Genomic DNA, 16718 nt, shown 5'->3' with positions numbered 1-16718 from the left:
AGAAAATCTTACAGACCCCTGAGGCATCCTCCTTACTAATAACTACTGTTTTGCTAACTTAAGGTTAGTGTGGAACCCTGCCCTGAGATATTGAGATCCTACCCAAATGTGAACTGCCTGAATAGCATTATCACATTCTGGATTGACAGGAGAATGTGAATTGCATCTTTAGTCTCTAAACACAAATTGAAATTATATTGAAAATTTATCTTATCTACTACTAAGTACTGCTGACAGTTTTCATAAAGATGGATTGATCATGAATGTCCACTGTTTAAATAAATATACCATTACTATTGATCAGATATTTGGTATGAAATTAAAGTAAAATAAACTATTTAAAACTGGACTTTTCTTAGAGTAGAACTAGGGAAATAAATAACAGCAAAACTCTTGGGGGAAATGGAAACAAGAGATATAAAGATTTTGTTTCCTCTTGATATCAGAAACCCTAAGATAGCATATTACAAGAACTTGAACTTTTCTCAAGGAAGATTCCAGGTTGTTTTTAAGCCCCTCCCTACAAAAATGGTTTGAGAAACAGATAAGTAGGCACCCCTAAATAAACAAAATGCTCACAGCAGGGATATTTTCCATGCCTTTCTGAAAAAGGATGCCTCCTAAATTGTTAGAGAACTCATTACAATAGGTACAAGGGACATGTAATAGCCAGGAAAAAGGTGGATGAACAATAAGAAAACTTCATGATTGTAAATAATAGGTTTCATTGCTTCAAGAAACTTTGTATTAAAAATGTTGTATTAACAAAACAAAATGAAAACACGTAACTAGTTTTCTCAGGTGAGTTCCATTGGGATATACTTATATACTCTGTTTCAACCAGACCATAAGCCAGACTGTTCTACACGTAAGCGTTAAAACTGACCAAAAAGCGTACCCGTTATGGGCTTCAAGCAGCCATAGGAGTTATGAATACATATGGTGTTTTTATGTTTACTTAAGCAGTTTCTCATGAATTGTATAGAGGTTGGAGAAATAGAGCTAGCTGTTCTTTTTTTTAGCAAGAGCACTTGTAAAATACAGAAAGGGATTAGGTCAACACCCCTTTTATATGGAGTTGATCTGTTAAAGGACTTTAGAAAAGTCAGCAGTTCATTTACCTGAGTTTCCCATTTAAAGGCTAAATAGTAATTGAACACGTTTTACTTAAGAATGTGAGCAAAAATCTACAATATCAAAAAGGGCCCGAGTCAGAAAATTTAGACTCAAGATAAAGTTTGAGAATTCTGAATTTTTATAAAGTCTAATAGAAACATCTATGAATTTTCCTTTTGTGTTAAAACATAAAGTCATAGAACTGTACTGATTTATTGGATGTTATCTGGGATATAAGTTAAGGGGCAGCCTGTGAAATCATTAAGAAAGCAAATAAAATTCTTTTGGAATTTTGAGTAAATTGTTACAAGTGATAAAAACTAATTATTAGAGACTTCAGTTATAAACCCATATGAGGTTATGAGTTAACACCAGATAAAGACTTCAGCATAAATATGATTTTTGACCTGAATAGATCCCTTTGGAAGGGTGACATAGAAAATAACTATATATTTTATACAGAAAAATAGTGCACCCAGTGTTTTGCCAATAGTTATCTCAGTTTACCTTTCAACAGGGTATTTTTGTCATGCTCAGCTATGGACAATCTTCTAGGTGTTTTGTTTGGTTGGTTGTTTAAATCCGATAGGGCTATGTTTCCAAATACAACATATTGTTCAAAATCAGGATCCTAATAATATTCTGGAATTGGATATTTTATCCTACAAGAAATATAACCATGTTACTATTTTAACATGTTTCAATTCCAGATCAAATAAATCTACTATACAAAATCACCATTCCAATACAGAAATAGTGAAGCACTTTGGTCTACGTGATTGTATTAAATAAATGAAAAGCCTCTCTTTCCCAAACCTTTCACTCCATGATGTACTGTAACATTTAAACCAGAACTGAGGGACACACATCTGCTAAGTAGTTCCTTAGGTGTGCTCCATACAGGACTGAAAGTAGCACTGAGCAACGTCACCAGGATCAAGGAGCCAATTTTAAAAGCAACATTTTGAAACCCCAAATCATCTTCCCACTTTCTCTCCTTGTTCAGTCATTTCTTAGATGAAACTATGGCTTGCAAAATGGTCAATGTAATTTGGTAAATAAAACAAAATCCCATGATCAGTAGCACTGGTCCTAGATTGAGGGCACAAATAGTATTTCATTTTCCTGTTCCAGACAGTTGAATAGCTAGGGAAAAATTTTGCCCAAGACCCATATTATGTTGAATTTTTAGGTAGAAAGATAAATAAAAGCTCTGTTGACCATCAGGCAAAAATTATTCCTAAGTGACCTCCACTTAGCAATTTATTCACACTTAAAAAGAAAAAAGAGGAACAGAACCATTTTACATGAGATACTCATTTTAAGCCAAAGGGAGCAGATGAGTTCCTGTGCTTGCATCACTAGTAATCGCAGCAAGGACAGACTTGAGGGAAATTGATTAATATATAGTATATATATATATATATTTTGTGCAACAGGCAGAATTTGAATAGATTCCACTGCTACACTGCCCAGAGGAACCCATGGGCCTGACGGGCGTGCACCAGCCCTCTAACGGAGTGCTTTAGTAGTGAAATGTTTTTCCATCTAATGTATCTACCTATCAAGATATCAAAGATGATTAAATTACTCAAAACCAGGCTTCTAATTCTATGACTTTTAAATTTAATTACCTATATGAATGAAAATAAATCGAGCTTCTCTAAGGCTGTTCACCAGTACTAGAGAGCTCTATTGAGATTTAAAGGGGGGGAAGCCTCTGTATTTAGTTTTTAAATATTTTTAAAGGTTCGTAAAAATGGAAATCAATTAAATTATAAACCACCAGGTCAAGCACGTCAACTATGGAAGATTATTGTCTTTATTCACTTACAAAATCCTTGCCTAAGGATAACTTTATCTGTCAGGTATATGAAGTAACATAATTTAGGGTTCTGTTGGAGGTGGGGGAAAATTTTAAATAAATAGTCTGTGACAATGCACTTATGTGAATTTACACTTCAGAGTTTTCTATAGAATGAAGGGGTTGGCCAATGGAGAAGGCAGCTGGTATTAAAATAACTGGCACAGATTCCTTGGTATACACACAATGACAACCAAAACAAGGAACTGTACAGGTGTAAACAAGCTAAAAATGACCTTGGCAAAATATCTTTACCTATTAAAAAAACACCAAAAAGCATGCAACTTAAATTCCCTCCCTTTTGCAAGAATGAACTGAAAAAAAATACTAAAACAACAGAAACAAAACAAAACAAAAACATATGGAACCCATCTGTTTCTGTCAGTAGAAAACAATAATAGGTACTTAGGTTCCAGGACAAATAAAACTTTAAAATATTAATATTGAAAAAATACAATTAAATTTTTATTAAAAAATACATACTCCTTACTCAGTTTTTGTGTACATTTTGTTTCGTGTGAAAAGAAAAAAAAAACAAACATAAAATAGGAAAGGCATTAAGACTACCTAATTATTTATACTGTATTTGGTAGAAGCATGTTTCAGTCAAACTTTAAACAAAAATAAGTTATTCTGTTTTCATTTGCTCCCGGATATCAGAAGGCAGAGTTTCAAACAGAGCATCTTCCACAACCAAACCAGTTCTCTTCAGAGCTCGACAGTCACCCAGTTCGGGAGGGAGGATTTCAAAGTGATTGCCTTTAACATCTAAGTAGGAAAGAAATAGTAAATTTCCAATTTTCGGTGAAAGTACTGACAGGCTGTTTTTCCCAATCTTCAGAGTTTTAAGTTTCTTGCAAAAGTAGAGTTCGTCTGGAAGGCTCTCCACTTTGTTACAAGTGATGGAAAAATACTGTAAACTTTGTAGAACTCCGATTTCAGGTGGGATAAATCGAATGTCATTGTAGGATAAGTCCAAGTATCGGATTTTGTTGCATAGGAAGAGGTGGGAAGGCAGCACCTCTATTTTATTGTGACTAAAAGACAGACGCTCCAGGCTGGTGAGTTTCTTTATATGCTCTGGGATATAGGTGATGCTGTTATGCCACAGTTTTAGCACTGTCAACTTTCTCAAGTGCTGGAAGCTAACGATTTCTTCTATAGATTTCAGATTATTTTCCTTGAGGTCCAATTCCTGGAGGCTGAGCAGGCTGAACACAGCATGAGGAATGCGCTCCAGGTCACAGTGGACCAGTTCCAGCTCTGTCAGATTGGTCATCTTCTTTAAATTGTTGAGCATCACCAGCTTGGTGCCATCGTTATGTATGCACATCTTCTGGAGATGGCTGGAAACATCAACCACTGCCTGAGGGATTTTGGAAACGTTGCTTTTGATAGAGAGAATTTTAAGGCTCTTGAGATCCCGCAGAGACTCAAGGGTGACATTTTTTGAAATATCATGACTTAGAGAGCCAACCAGGTAGAGCTCTTCCAGATTCCGGAGTCCGTACATCCAAGGGGGCAGCTCCCTCATATCATCAAACTTGACGCTCAAGACTTTGAGGTTTTCCTTTAGGAAAGAGAGTGCAGCGCTGTGGATTTTGACAGAGCACTGGTGTAGAGAGAGCTCTTGGAGATTGTCTAGCTGTGCAATGGTGGCTGGTATCATTACGTTCTTAATGATCTCAAGTTTTAGAGATTGCAACTCGGTGATTTCAAACACAGTGTCTGGAAGGCCAGAGAGCATGATAAGAGGCAACTCCAGCCGGTTATGGGCATTCGTCTGTAGCTTCTGCCTCAGTTTATCGGGAGTCCACTCATTATTTAAGTTCAGCTGCTTTAATTTGTTTTCACTTACTTCAGACAAGAACACTGCGAATCTCTTGGAATACAGAGGGTCATACTGATCTATCATATGAAGCATAAAAGCAAAGTCATTTTTCACATCCGGAATATCATCAATTCCAGTCTCCTGCCGGACATACTCAAAGGAGTACTCCCTTAGAGACCGGTAGAACAGCCAGTATAAGGTGTAAAGGCACGTCAATCCGTAGATACTTACAAAGCATAGGTAGCAGAAGGAGAGTTTTGAGAACAAGTGCGCCATGGTATGATTGCAAGAAAAGTTTTTATATCCAGTCATGTCCTGAATGTCAACATTACAGTCCACTGTAAACTGGACTTTGGAAACCAGGGCGCTGTTATATGCAATGATGATTAGGAATTTTATAACCTTAAGTACAGTCTGGCGAACATACATAGCATAGAGTATGTCTCCTTCTTCTACATGTAGCCTGAACTTCTTCACCTTCTCAAATAAGGCCTTTGCTTGCTCCCCTTCCTTCTTATCCAGAGCCCCTGCAGTGGATTTATCAACCACAAACTTTTCAGGAATTGACTTTAACGACTGAGAGTTGACCAGGCTGCCTTCTGGACCAGACTGGGTGGTGTTGGACCTGCTCATGTTGTTCTTCCTGTTGTCCTTCTCTTCTGAGTCCTCCCCAGACACTTCCGATAAAGCCCGTGTGGTCCAGGGAGAGTCAAAACACTTCCCCAGGATGGAGATGAAATGTTCTATTTTAGAGCTGGAGCCAGGGAATTTGAACCAAAAGTTGCTGCAGAGCATGAAGACCAGGGTATGGATGAGAACAAGGTAAGGGAAATACTTGGCATACCAGTGGAGGGCACGCTCGTAGCACATCTGGTTTATGAAACTGTACTGCTGAAGGTCCAGGTCTGTCTTCAGGCCTTTCATTTCCACAGTGACGGGGTTAGTCGGAGATGGTTTAGGTGGAGGTAGGGGGGTGGTCCCGGCAACTGCTTGAGAGACATTTGAAACAGAAGAGTGGTTCTGAGAAGTCTGAACTCTTTTCGGAAGGCAAATGATCTTGTCTTGCATGACCTGAAACACAGAAATAATATTTTCAAATTGTATTATTCAAAGAGCTTTCATAATAGCATTAGTGCAAAGAAAGCAGCAATCACATCCAATAAATGTCCATTTCCTTTGTCTGGAGAATACAATGTTTAATTCCAGCACCAAGATTTTATTCTTACACCACATGCTGGAAAAATAAAATATATCACTTTGTTATTCCTGTTTAAATTATGACATAAAACAGCAGTTTTGTTAAGACATAGAACAATTCACAACAAAATAAATATTTAAAGAACAGTCATACATTTAAACAAATTTTCCATTTTTTCTCTCACTGGAGCCTGGGAGAATCAGTCATTAGTCTGGGAAGTACATCCCTTTATCAGGCTCAGTCTCGAACTGGATGGCTCCCAAGATTATATTAGCTTGAGAAGTAAAAGGACTGGAAGGAGGAAATCTGGAAGAAATTCCTGTCTTTATCATTTCCCCTTTTCTTTCTACCCATATCCTGGACTACATGCATAGACGAATGTGAATGGCTTTAATATAATGGGAATTTACTAGGGTTTTATAAAAACCATTTCTTCAGAGAGAGGTGAAAGAATACAGAAGTGTTCAATAGCAAAATAATTATGTTTAAACTTGCTAGCTTTTTACATAAAACATTATGTTGAGAACTTCTATCCCTCTACCAGTACTTCAATTTGCTGAAAAGAATATTAAGCTGTGAAAATGTCCAGCAGTCTCATAAGATTGCAACTTGGGTAAGACAGAATGTATCCTTTTGAAGATTAGTATGAGGCAGAATACACCTTATATAATCCTGTAGGAATCATCCTCAGGAAGAAGTACATGTAAACGGAACTCTTTGAACAATAAGTAAACAGTTCAGAGGAGGAATAATAACCAAGGGATTGACAGCAATAAGATGTGGAACTAACAATGCAGGGAAAGTCTATTTGTACCTTAAAATATCAAATAGCTGGAAATCCCTAGTGTTTAGTGATTCTACAACAGCAAAATGTTTAGTGCTTTTGTAACAGCAAAGCCCTTTATATTGATTAGAGAAGTAGAAACTGAATCTATTGCAAAGTGGACTGCTATGGCCACGAGCTGCTGACATGGGGGATACAGCTCACCAGTCAGAAGCACAAGGCTTGACAATTGAGTGGAGCCCCCAACACTCAGTAGAGCGCCTGATACATAGGAGATCACCAGTAGCTTTTTAATGGGAAAGTAAAGGAATCCAGAACTGACACTAGTACTTCCAGTTTGGAGTTGAATAGGTCGGGGTGTGGACCATACCTCTCTTAGGGATGTAGATAGGGATGGGGATTACAGTGATTTCTGTTGTGTTTAACGTGCAACTAACCCTATTCTAAAAATGCCATGGGTATCAATTTTTTTAATTGTCACCTTACCCTAGTGAGGCAGGCACTCTTATTCCCATTTCACAGATGAGGAGACCAAGAAACAGAAATGTTAAATAACTTGCTAAGGTCATTTAGCGCAGCCCACCTGGACCTCGAACCACATTTCTATTGTATTTTACTGAATTTCTAGGATTAAACCAGAAAGATCCCAATCTGACTTTATCCTAAATTACAAATTACCTTATACAAATTATTCCTGTTTTAGGGAAAGAGCTCACTGCTTCCCATATCCTATGCAGGTAACAGTGGAAAAATGAGGTTAGGGGAAGAGAGAGAAACTCCACCCACCACAAGATTGATAAAAGCTCTGTCCTGGAAGATAAAGCAGGGGCAACTACTTCTTATGTCAATCAAAAGAAAGCAGGGAAGAAGAATAAAAGTGATTACATTCAGAGGGTTCAGCGGCTACAGAGGTGTGAGAATTGAGTAGTGGTTTGCAAACATTTTTATCACTTACCTTTCTCAGGGAAAAAAATGTTGTTTTTTCCCCACTCAGTTTATGTCTGTTTATTTCATAATTATATCCATTAAATACTGTCAATCCCTATGTCAAATACTAGAAAAGTTTAATTCCTTTCCCTTTAAGATAAATATAAAGTTTTAATTTTTATCTCACATCTCAATGGAGCATCCTTCATATATCTTGGGAGTCAATTCTACCATGGAAACTCCAGGAACAGAAACTAGTAGGAGAAGGCCTACACATATGGCAGACTATCTTGAGGGAATATAAAAGAGAGACAACCCTGTTTCCCTGAAAATAAGACCTAGCCAGACAATCAGCTCTAATGTGTCTTTTGGAGCAAAAATTAATATAAGACCTGGTATTATATTAATTATATTATATAATATATTATATAAGACCCGGTCTCATAGCAAAATAAGATCTGGTCTTATACTAATTTTTGCTCCAAAATATGCATTAGAGCTGATTGTCCGGCTAGGTCTTATTCTCAGGGAAACACGGAAGTAAGAAAGTCATTGTTTGTGTCATATTCTAGAAGTTTTCCCATTCGTGGTCTCATTAAATGCTTCGACAATCTTTGAAGTAGGCAGAAGGTGGGGGCTTAAGACCAGCGGGGAAAGGAGTGCTTCCCTGAGCACCTTCTCCAAGAGCGACACCTTGGAGTTAATGTGACATTGTTAGTGGTGGATGAAAATACAGAAGAACCAGTGCGAAAGCAAGATCACTTAGGAGGTAAAAAGGCACCTTATAAAGGTGCTGAATCCCGGCCAAGAAACCAGGCAGGCCCATTACTGTCCCTCTGCCCAGCCCTCCCAGGCTTGCTCCCAGTGGTGGAAGATGTCTGCATGGCTGGAGGTTGGATAGGTTTTAGGTTACACACTGCACCAGGGTGCCCAGCTAAAGGGCACGCATGGGCTGAAATCCTGCTTGGCTCCCCTTTCTCAGCTGTGTGCCCTTGGGGCTATGGCCACACAGTGGGGATGCCTTTTTATATTCTGCACAAAGGCACCTGATCAGCTAGCATCTGCCATGTAAGGGAGACAGGTCCTATTCTCCCCATTCTGTAGAAGAAGAAACGTAACATACCAAAGTTTTGGACAATTAAGCTAATACTTGCCCAAGGTCACACAGCTAGAAAATGATAGAGCAAAATTTAAACCTGTTCTGTTTACAGCCTAGTATTCTTCCACCACTCCACATGGTCTCCTCACTTCACCAAGCTTCTGTTAGTATGCTTTCATAGAGAATGGCCCAGCGTAGGAGAGTAATACACATATGATCTCCAGAAGTTCCTTTCAGCCTTCTAACGCCATATTTCTCTTTCAAATTTCATGAAGGTATCATTTTAAAAACGTGCCTACTTAAATCCTAGGATGGTAAAGACAGTGATCTATCTTCCAGAAACTGTTAACTACTCAGAACTGAGCAGAGAGTAGGAAAAAACCCTGAAATTTAGTCGCGAAGAACAATAGCTGCTCTTGTTGCTGAGAAAACATGTTGTAGGAAGACTCCAGAGAAACGCAGCTCAGAGTAGAATTCCCAAGGAACGTGATGGCAAGTTGTCCGATCTAGGACTATGAAAAAGAATAGGGGAGATGACGGAGTTCAAGAGTAAAGAGGGTGAAGATTTAAACAGTAAAATAGCCACAGGAGAGAGGAAGGAAGTTAACCTCCATGTTTAATAGAAACAGTATTTTGGAACACTACAAGTTTAAGAAGTGGGAGAAGGATCCCTATTTTGAAAGGTATAATAAAAGAGAAGACAAAAAAATAAGACAGACAGGCTTCCAGAAAAAAAAAAAAGTAAAAGAAAAGGTAAAGGGTGTTTTTGTGGTATGTTTGTAAATAACAGCAGTTTGTAAGAACTTGCAAGTTTTTGTGTTACCTCTTCTGCTCTTTTGAGAAGTTTGTCTAATTACACCTACATAGCAGGTCCTCATATAATGCCGTTTCATGCAGTGTCATTTTGTTATATCATTGATGAGATGTCACTGGAACTTAACTCTGTTTATATCAATTGGCCTCTGGTAAAATTGTTTTTTTTACACATCATTTCACGTAAAGTCACAAAACATATAGACGATGTTAAGTGAGAACTTACTGTATCTACCTCACTTCTCTTTACCTTTACCCAGTAATTTGAAGATTAGAGTGTAAACCCAGCATTAAAAAAGGGTTCCAGGCTGCTGGTGCAGGACCAGGCAGAGGGCTTGGGGAAGGCACAGGGAGAAAGCCCCCACCCCATCCCATTCTACAGACCCCTAGGGCTCAGACCGTCCCAGCTCGTATGCACACAGCACAATGAGGAGGATTTCCACCATTTTTTCTAGGGGCAACCCTGCGACTGCTTTTGGAGGAAAAAAGCTTGAGACGAGAGCTACATGGTGTGTTTGTGTAGGAGGAGGGAGAAAAGGAGGGAAAAGAAATTGGGGAGAGAAAAAAATTTAAAAAGCAAAATGAACAAGGGAATCTGATCCAAAATATACAAAGGTGAGAAAGTTACTATCCTAAAAGGGGCTATGAGAATAATTCTTGGATGAAATAATCTATGTTAAGGAAAATCTCTAAGTTAGTTTGGGAATGAGGAGGAGAGGGACACAGAAGAAGGTGAGTCACTGAGAACAAAGGTCACACAAAGCCACGGCAACAAAGATGGTTAAACTGCCTCCTCTATATTGGGAGAAACAGGTTTGGAGGGAGAGGAGGTGAGTCAGTAGAACAGAGAGGGGATAGGATTAAAGGAAATAAGCGACGTGGTGGGGGGCTGGAGTATACACTTATATAATTTCTATTTTGAGATGTAAATATCTTTCAATCTTCCCCAAACCTTTGGTAAAATCTGCTAAACACACACACTCACACACACACACACACACACCCCTTTTATTAAGGAATTTTCTAGAAATTACAGCAAAAAGGGGCTAAATTTCATTCTTGTATCAAACCGTACAGACAGGGACAGTTTGCCTGGGATAGTAAACATCTATAATCTAAACTGTTTCCATGGAAGCAGGAAATGGGACCATGAGAACCTAATCCTTCCAGGAGTCTGCCAGAATTTGGGAAGGGCTGTGGCCTGGAGTTTGACCCAGTGTACCCTAGATCCTAACGAGCAGCTGACATCTAGGTGACAGAACTGTGTAAAATGCTCCCCTAGTTTTTACAATTAAAGTCCTTGGAGGAATAAAAATATACATATAAATTTGTTCCATGACTATGCTAATATATCTAGGTAACATTTCTGGAAAAGAAACCAAAGGGTTGCAGGGATTAGAAAATTGGGCTCACTAAAATTTGGATTCATGAATTCTCATTTGTCAATTACTTTGACATAACACAAGAGATGTTTTTGGAAAAAAAGGAACACAGCTTCCTTAATTCTAAGGTCAATGAGATAACTGAATTTCTTGCTTTTGCTTTCTACAGGGAAATGTTTTCAAGAGAAAATGAAAAATCAAGCTCATCAAAATACCTTAAACTCATCGAAATCAGGCTCTGAAATGCTGCTCACATCCAGGAAAAGAAATATTTAAAATTGTAATTGTCAAATTTATACAAGCAAAAGATGCATTTTTAAATGAAGTATGTACATAATTTCTTTGAATTATCTTGCATAGTCAGTGCAAAATTAGGGCCTTTCACGATTAGTAAGTAACTTTCACGATTTTAAGTCATTAATATTCATGATCTTTGCATGATGTATCTTTGATGATGGTTACTTGATTTTCAGTCATTTGTTAGAATCATATTACCCATTATTACAATGTAAAAATAATATCTACTTAATTTAGGCAGTTTCCAGAAAAGCACTGCGGTATTTGCTTGAATGAGACACCAGAGAGCTGAGGTTAAAGTAAAACAAAACAAGAACAAAACCAAACCACTCAGCTTCAGAAAAACTGCTTGAAATAACAAAGAAAGAATGACACAAGTAAGGGCCAGCTGACCTATTACATGCCAGGGATAGAAATGACATGGATGCGGGTGGGGTAGGACATGTAGAACCTAAGTGCTGTGTCTCAGGGGACCATTTTGGAGGATCTACTATAGGTCATCTATTATGTTAGGGATACCAAGATAAGCCCTTCAAGGTCAAGCACGAGAAAAGACAACTACATTGGCAATTAGTGTGACAAATGCTCAAATTCAGACTTGTCTTTCACAGTGAACTTTATAATCAACGTATCTTGAAAGAAAACAAACCTTGGTGGTACTTTTATTGGAATTACACATTTATAAATTAATTAATACGAAGAACTGACATCTTTATGGTGTTGATTCTTCCTCTCCACAATGTTTCTAATTTTGTGTTTTATAGCTTTCCTTACATAGGTGTTGAACATTTATTGTTAAGTTATGCCTAAGTATTTTATTTTTTTTGCTATCATAAATCTATTTTTCTTGAAAAACACTTTTTAACACAGAAGGTAGAGTCCTCCCTTAATCTTTCCTGATTCCCATGCCGTTCCTTAGTAAGTTCTAACGAGTCTGGAGTATCTCTTCCAGATATGTATCTGTACATTTACAAAGTATATATGACATATAAACACATGAAACCTTACTATATGTACTGTTCATTCACCTTGATATTTTCATTTTCACAGTATGTCTTGGAGACCCTAACATATTGGCACATAGGGATCTACTTCATTCTAAGGACCACAGAATTACACAGTGTGGACGTGCCATAATTTATTAATCAAATTGCCATGATGATGTGCAGTTAGGCATTTTCTCTATTAAAACCAGTGCCAGTCTCAAAAAGTTACATGCTGTCCAATTTTACATGGCATTCTGTAAAATAGAACAGAGAACAGATCAGCCGTTGACAGAGGTGCACTGCAAAGGCTCAGGACCAGGGAATTCCTCGGGGTGTTGAGATTCTTCTGTATGATGTGATCATGGTGGTTACAAGAATTTACATATGTCTTAAAACTCAAATATATATCTTGTTTTGATAAAGAGTGCATTCTTGAAGATGGAGGGTTAAATGCTCTCTGATATTAACAGGGCTTCAACAGCTTTTCTCTGGTTTTTCGTATCATGTTTAATCTCTTAGGTATCTGTTTTATGGATTCAAAAACAAAAACAAAAACAAATCACCTCTTTCTTTTTACAAATGAATTTAATCCATTACATTATTTTGCCCACTCATATTTAAATATTTATTAATATTTAACTTTATTTCTGTATTTTTAATTTTTATAAATATCTTTCCTTCCCTTTTCCTGCCTCCTGTTGTATTGATAATATTTTCCATATTTTCTATTTCCCATCCCACTCAGCTCATTAGGAAGGTGTAAACTGTATTTCTATAATAGAGGTTATCTGTAATTTCTTAAAACATACACACTTTGAGATTTTCAGTATCCTTACTTCCCATGTTTTAAGTACCTACTGAACTACCCTATTTTGTTGTTCCCAGAGTTTGTTTTAGCTTTCTTTTGAAACATCCATTTTTTATTTTTTTTTGGATAATCTATATGTGATTGTTTATATATTTATTAAATCATGTGCTCAGCAGTTTTCTTAGATCCTGTATGTTCTTCCTGGGCTCATTTTCCTTTTGGTTGAAGTATATTCCTTAATTATTCTTTTAATGTGGATAGAAAACTCATATACCTGTATGTTTGAACATGTTTATATTGCGTTGTCTTGAATAGTAATAGTTTAGTAAGTTATAAAATTCTCTAATTTCCCTTCAGCACTTTATTATTCCATTCGTTTCTGATTACTAGTAGCCTTTCTTTTGCTGCTTTTAGGATGTCTTTAACCTTGGCCATTCTAATTATAATGTGTCTTGGCATGGGCCTGTTTTGGTTCATTTGTTTGGGACTCTCTTCTGCTTCCTGGACTTGTATATCTATTTCCTTCACCAGGCTAGGACAGTTTTCAGTTTTTATTTCTTCAAATAGGTTCTCAATCCCTTGCTTTCTCTCTTCTCCTCTGATACCCCTATGATGCAAGTATTGTTATGCTTCATGCTATCCCAGAGATCTCTTATTAATCTGTCCTCAGTTTTTGGATTCTTTTTTCTTTTTGCTGTTGTGATTGGGTGTTTTTTCCTACCTTGTCTTCCAAATCATTGATTCGATCCTCTGTTTCATCTAATCTGCTGGTGATTCCTTTTAGTGCATTCTTCATTTCAGTTATCCTATTCTTCAATTCTGACTGGTTCTTTTTCATGGTTTCTATGTCCTTTTTTATGCTTGCTATCTCTTTGTTGAAGTTCTCACTAAGTTCCTTGAGCACTATTTTAACCATTGTTTTGAACTCTGTCTCCGGTAGGTTGCTTGCCTCCATTTTGTTTTGTTCTGTTTCTGGAGTTTTCTCTTGTTCTTTCATTTGAGATGTATTCCTTTGTTTCCTCATTTTGGCTGCCTCTCTGTTTCTATATATTAGGTAGATCTGCTATGTCTTCCAGTCTTGGCTGGGTGGCCTTATGTAATAGGTGCCCTGGCAGTCTCCCTGGTCACCTGCTTTAGGTGCTCTAGGAGTGTCCCTTGTGTGAGTTGTGTGTGCCCTCCTATTATAGTTGAGCCTTGATTGCTACTGGTACATCAGTGGATAGGATTGACCCTCTCAGGCTATTTGGCTGTGGGGTTTGACCATGTCCACAGGTTACAGGATGCTGTGTGGGGGGCCTGCCCCAGTGAATGGGATTCACCCCAGTGGGCTCTTGTGACTATTGAGACCACCCTTTGAGTATGCCACTTGTGGGGCTAATTGGGTAGTGTTCTGCTGTGGTCTGAAGCCAACCTCCAAATATGTTCATTCTGGTGACCAGTGCAGGCCCAGGTCATCCACTGTCTGTGACTGGCCAGGGACTATCTGGTAGGAACTACAAAGTGATCCACAGTTGTTTGCTGCCTGTGCTAACCCTGGAGGCATGTGGGAGAGGCCACACTGCGAACTGAGGATGGTTTCCACCAGTACCGGGCCTGGGGTAGCACTACGAAAAGCAGGATACCCTGAGGCCTGCTGCCACCTGCCCTCTCCCTTAAGGATCAGCGCCTGATAAAGCCTCACGCAGTACATGACTTAAATGAGGAAGGGTCTCAGGCATCACTAGAGTGGGAAGAATTGTGGTCAACAGGTTAATGTAGACTCTGGTTTTGTGCCAGTGCTGAGCCTGGAGCTACTCAGCAAAAGTTGTAGAGCACACCGAGGCCAGCTGCTGCGTGCCTGGGTCCTGCGACTCTGACAGTTTTTTTTCAAGAAAGAGTGCAGGGCAAGCGGGGCTGGCTGCTCTTGGAGAAAATGTCGCAGGTGTTGGGCAAATTGGGTTGGGTGGGGTCTCAGTGAGTCAGCATGGTGGAACAGTAGAGCTCACCAGGCCAATCGATTCAGATTTGGCCAGAGGGAGCTGGCTCAACACAGGAAAGATGGCACCTGCCTGCCGGCTGCAAGGGAGAATGACCACAGACCAGGAAAATGGCAACCATCCTCCAGCCCTTAACTGGAAGCCACACATCTCAGTCTGCCCCTTGTATGCCTCTGATGTCCCCCGAGTTATTGTCCCTCTGCTGGAGCCCAAGGTGAGTGCCTGCGAGTGAGAGAGTCTGTAAACAGGCAGTTTAAGAGGATGTTTGGGTTTCCCGCAGCCTTCTGTCCCACCCGGATGGTCAGAATCCCCACTGTTTTTCACAGCCAGATATTGTGGAGGCTCCTCTTCCCGGTGCCAGCTGGGGAGGCTGGTGTGGGGTTGAGGTCTCTTGCTTCTCCGGGGAGAACCTCTGTGGCTGGTTCTCAACTGCGACATGGAGGTTTGGGGCCTGCCCACTTCTCGTCTCCACCCTTCCTACCAGTCTCGAGGTGACTTCTTTTTATCCTTAGTTATAAACAAAAGCCAGACTTCAGATGGTTCTCCAGGTTGACTGTTCTATAATTTAGTTGTATATTTAATGCGTTCACAGGAGAAAGCAGGCACAGTATTTATCTACTCCGCCATCTTGGATTTCTCTTGAGTTTCTTCTTTAGTGGGCAACCTATGTTTCTCTATGGTAGCTTTCAAGATTTTACCTTTAATCCCAGATCTATAGTTTCACTTTATTTTAAATGTATGTGGACTAATCCTGCTCAATATCTGTAGTAAGTATACAAATTTGGAAAATTTTAGAAGAATCTCTTTAAATATTGCTTCAAAAGTTGCTCCACTATTTCTTCCACTTTGCTCTGCAGTTCCTATTAAACGTATGTTAGAGCTTTTCATTCAATCTTCCATGGGTGTTGAGTGTGTGTGTCCTTTTAAATCCCTGTCTTTCTGCTAAGCTCTAGGTAAGCTCAGAACTCTTATCTAATTCATTAGTTCTTTCTGCAACTGAATGCAGTCTAGTTATTCTACCTGTTGATATTTTTATATTCAGTGACTTTTTTATTTCTAAGATTTCTGAATTTTTTATAACCAATCTTTGACCATTCCACATATATTTATATTAAATTGTTCATTTCAAAACTTACTTTCATCTCAAGTGAATCGTTTCAACTGCTAGTTTTGTTGACAGCCTTTCTTAGCATAATTTTCTTCACGTGTTCTGGGTGTTAGGCTTGTTCTGAGAAGATTTCCCACCATCTCTCACACACTCTTTTGTGGTTTCCAGCACTCAACCTTCAGCCCGCCCAGTCCACCATTACGTTTTATCATAGTATTCTGATGATCCACCATAATGTCAGAATCTCACAGATCCAGTCAGGGAGACAGTAGGCAGGTGACTCAGTTCTTGGTTGGGAGGCACCCCAGATGCACAGTTTCCTCTGAGGCAACAGATCCAGTGTAAAGGTAATTGCCATTCTTTTCAGCTTCCTTTTGGGAGTGAGCGCCTCTGGCTTCAAACAGTGACCAGGCTCCAGTCTCTTATCTTGCCCAGTGCATTTTTAGTTCGCTTTACTGGCAGGAGCTGAGCTCCTGGCTGCTACTGCCTACTTTTGGATGAAAGCCCAGCAGTTGCTAAGCCTCACTCA

General features: G+C 38.9%; 1 protein-coding gene across 1 annotated transcript in view; it reads right to left on the bottom strand.

The window, feature by feature from the left end:
- Nucleotides 1-3417: 3417 nt before the first annotated feature.
- Nucleotides 3418-16718, bottom strand: part of LRRC8C (leucine rich repeat containing 8 VRAC subunit C) — a 72197-nt gene continuing 58896 nt past the window's right edge. Inside the window, exon 3 of the mRNA XM_033115399.1 lies at nucleotides 3418-5882. Coding sequence (XP_032971290.1) covers nucleotides 3609-5882 — 2274 coding nt within the window. The 3' untranslated portion in view covers nucleotides 3418-3608. The remainder of the gene's footprint in view (nucleotides 5883-16718) is intronic.

Source organism: Rhinolophus ferrumequinum, chromosome 9 (assembly GCF_004115265.2).
Source record: "Rhinolophus ferrumequinum isolate MPI-CBG mRhiFer1 chromosome 9, mRhiFer1_v1.p, whole genome shotgun sequence".
In the NCBI taxonomy this organism is placed as follows: Eukaryota; Metazoa; Chordata; class Mammalia; order Chiroptera; family Rhinolophidae; genus Rhinolophus; species Rhinolophus ferrumequinum.
This window is presented reverse-complemented; position numbering and strand designations above follow the sequence as displayed.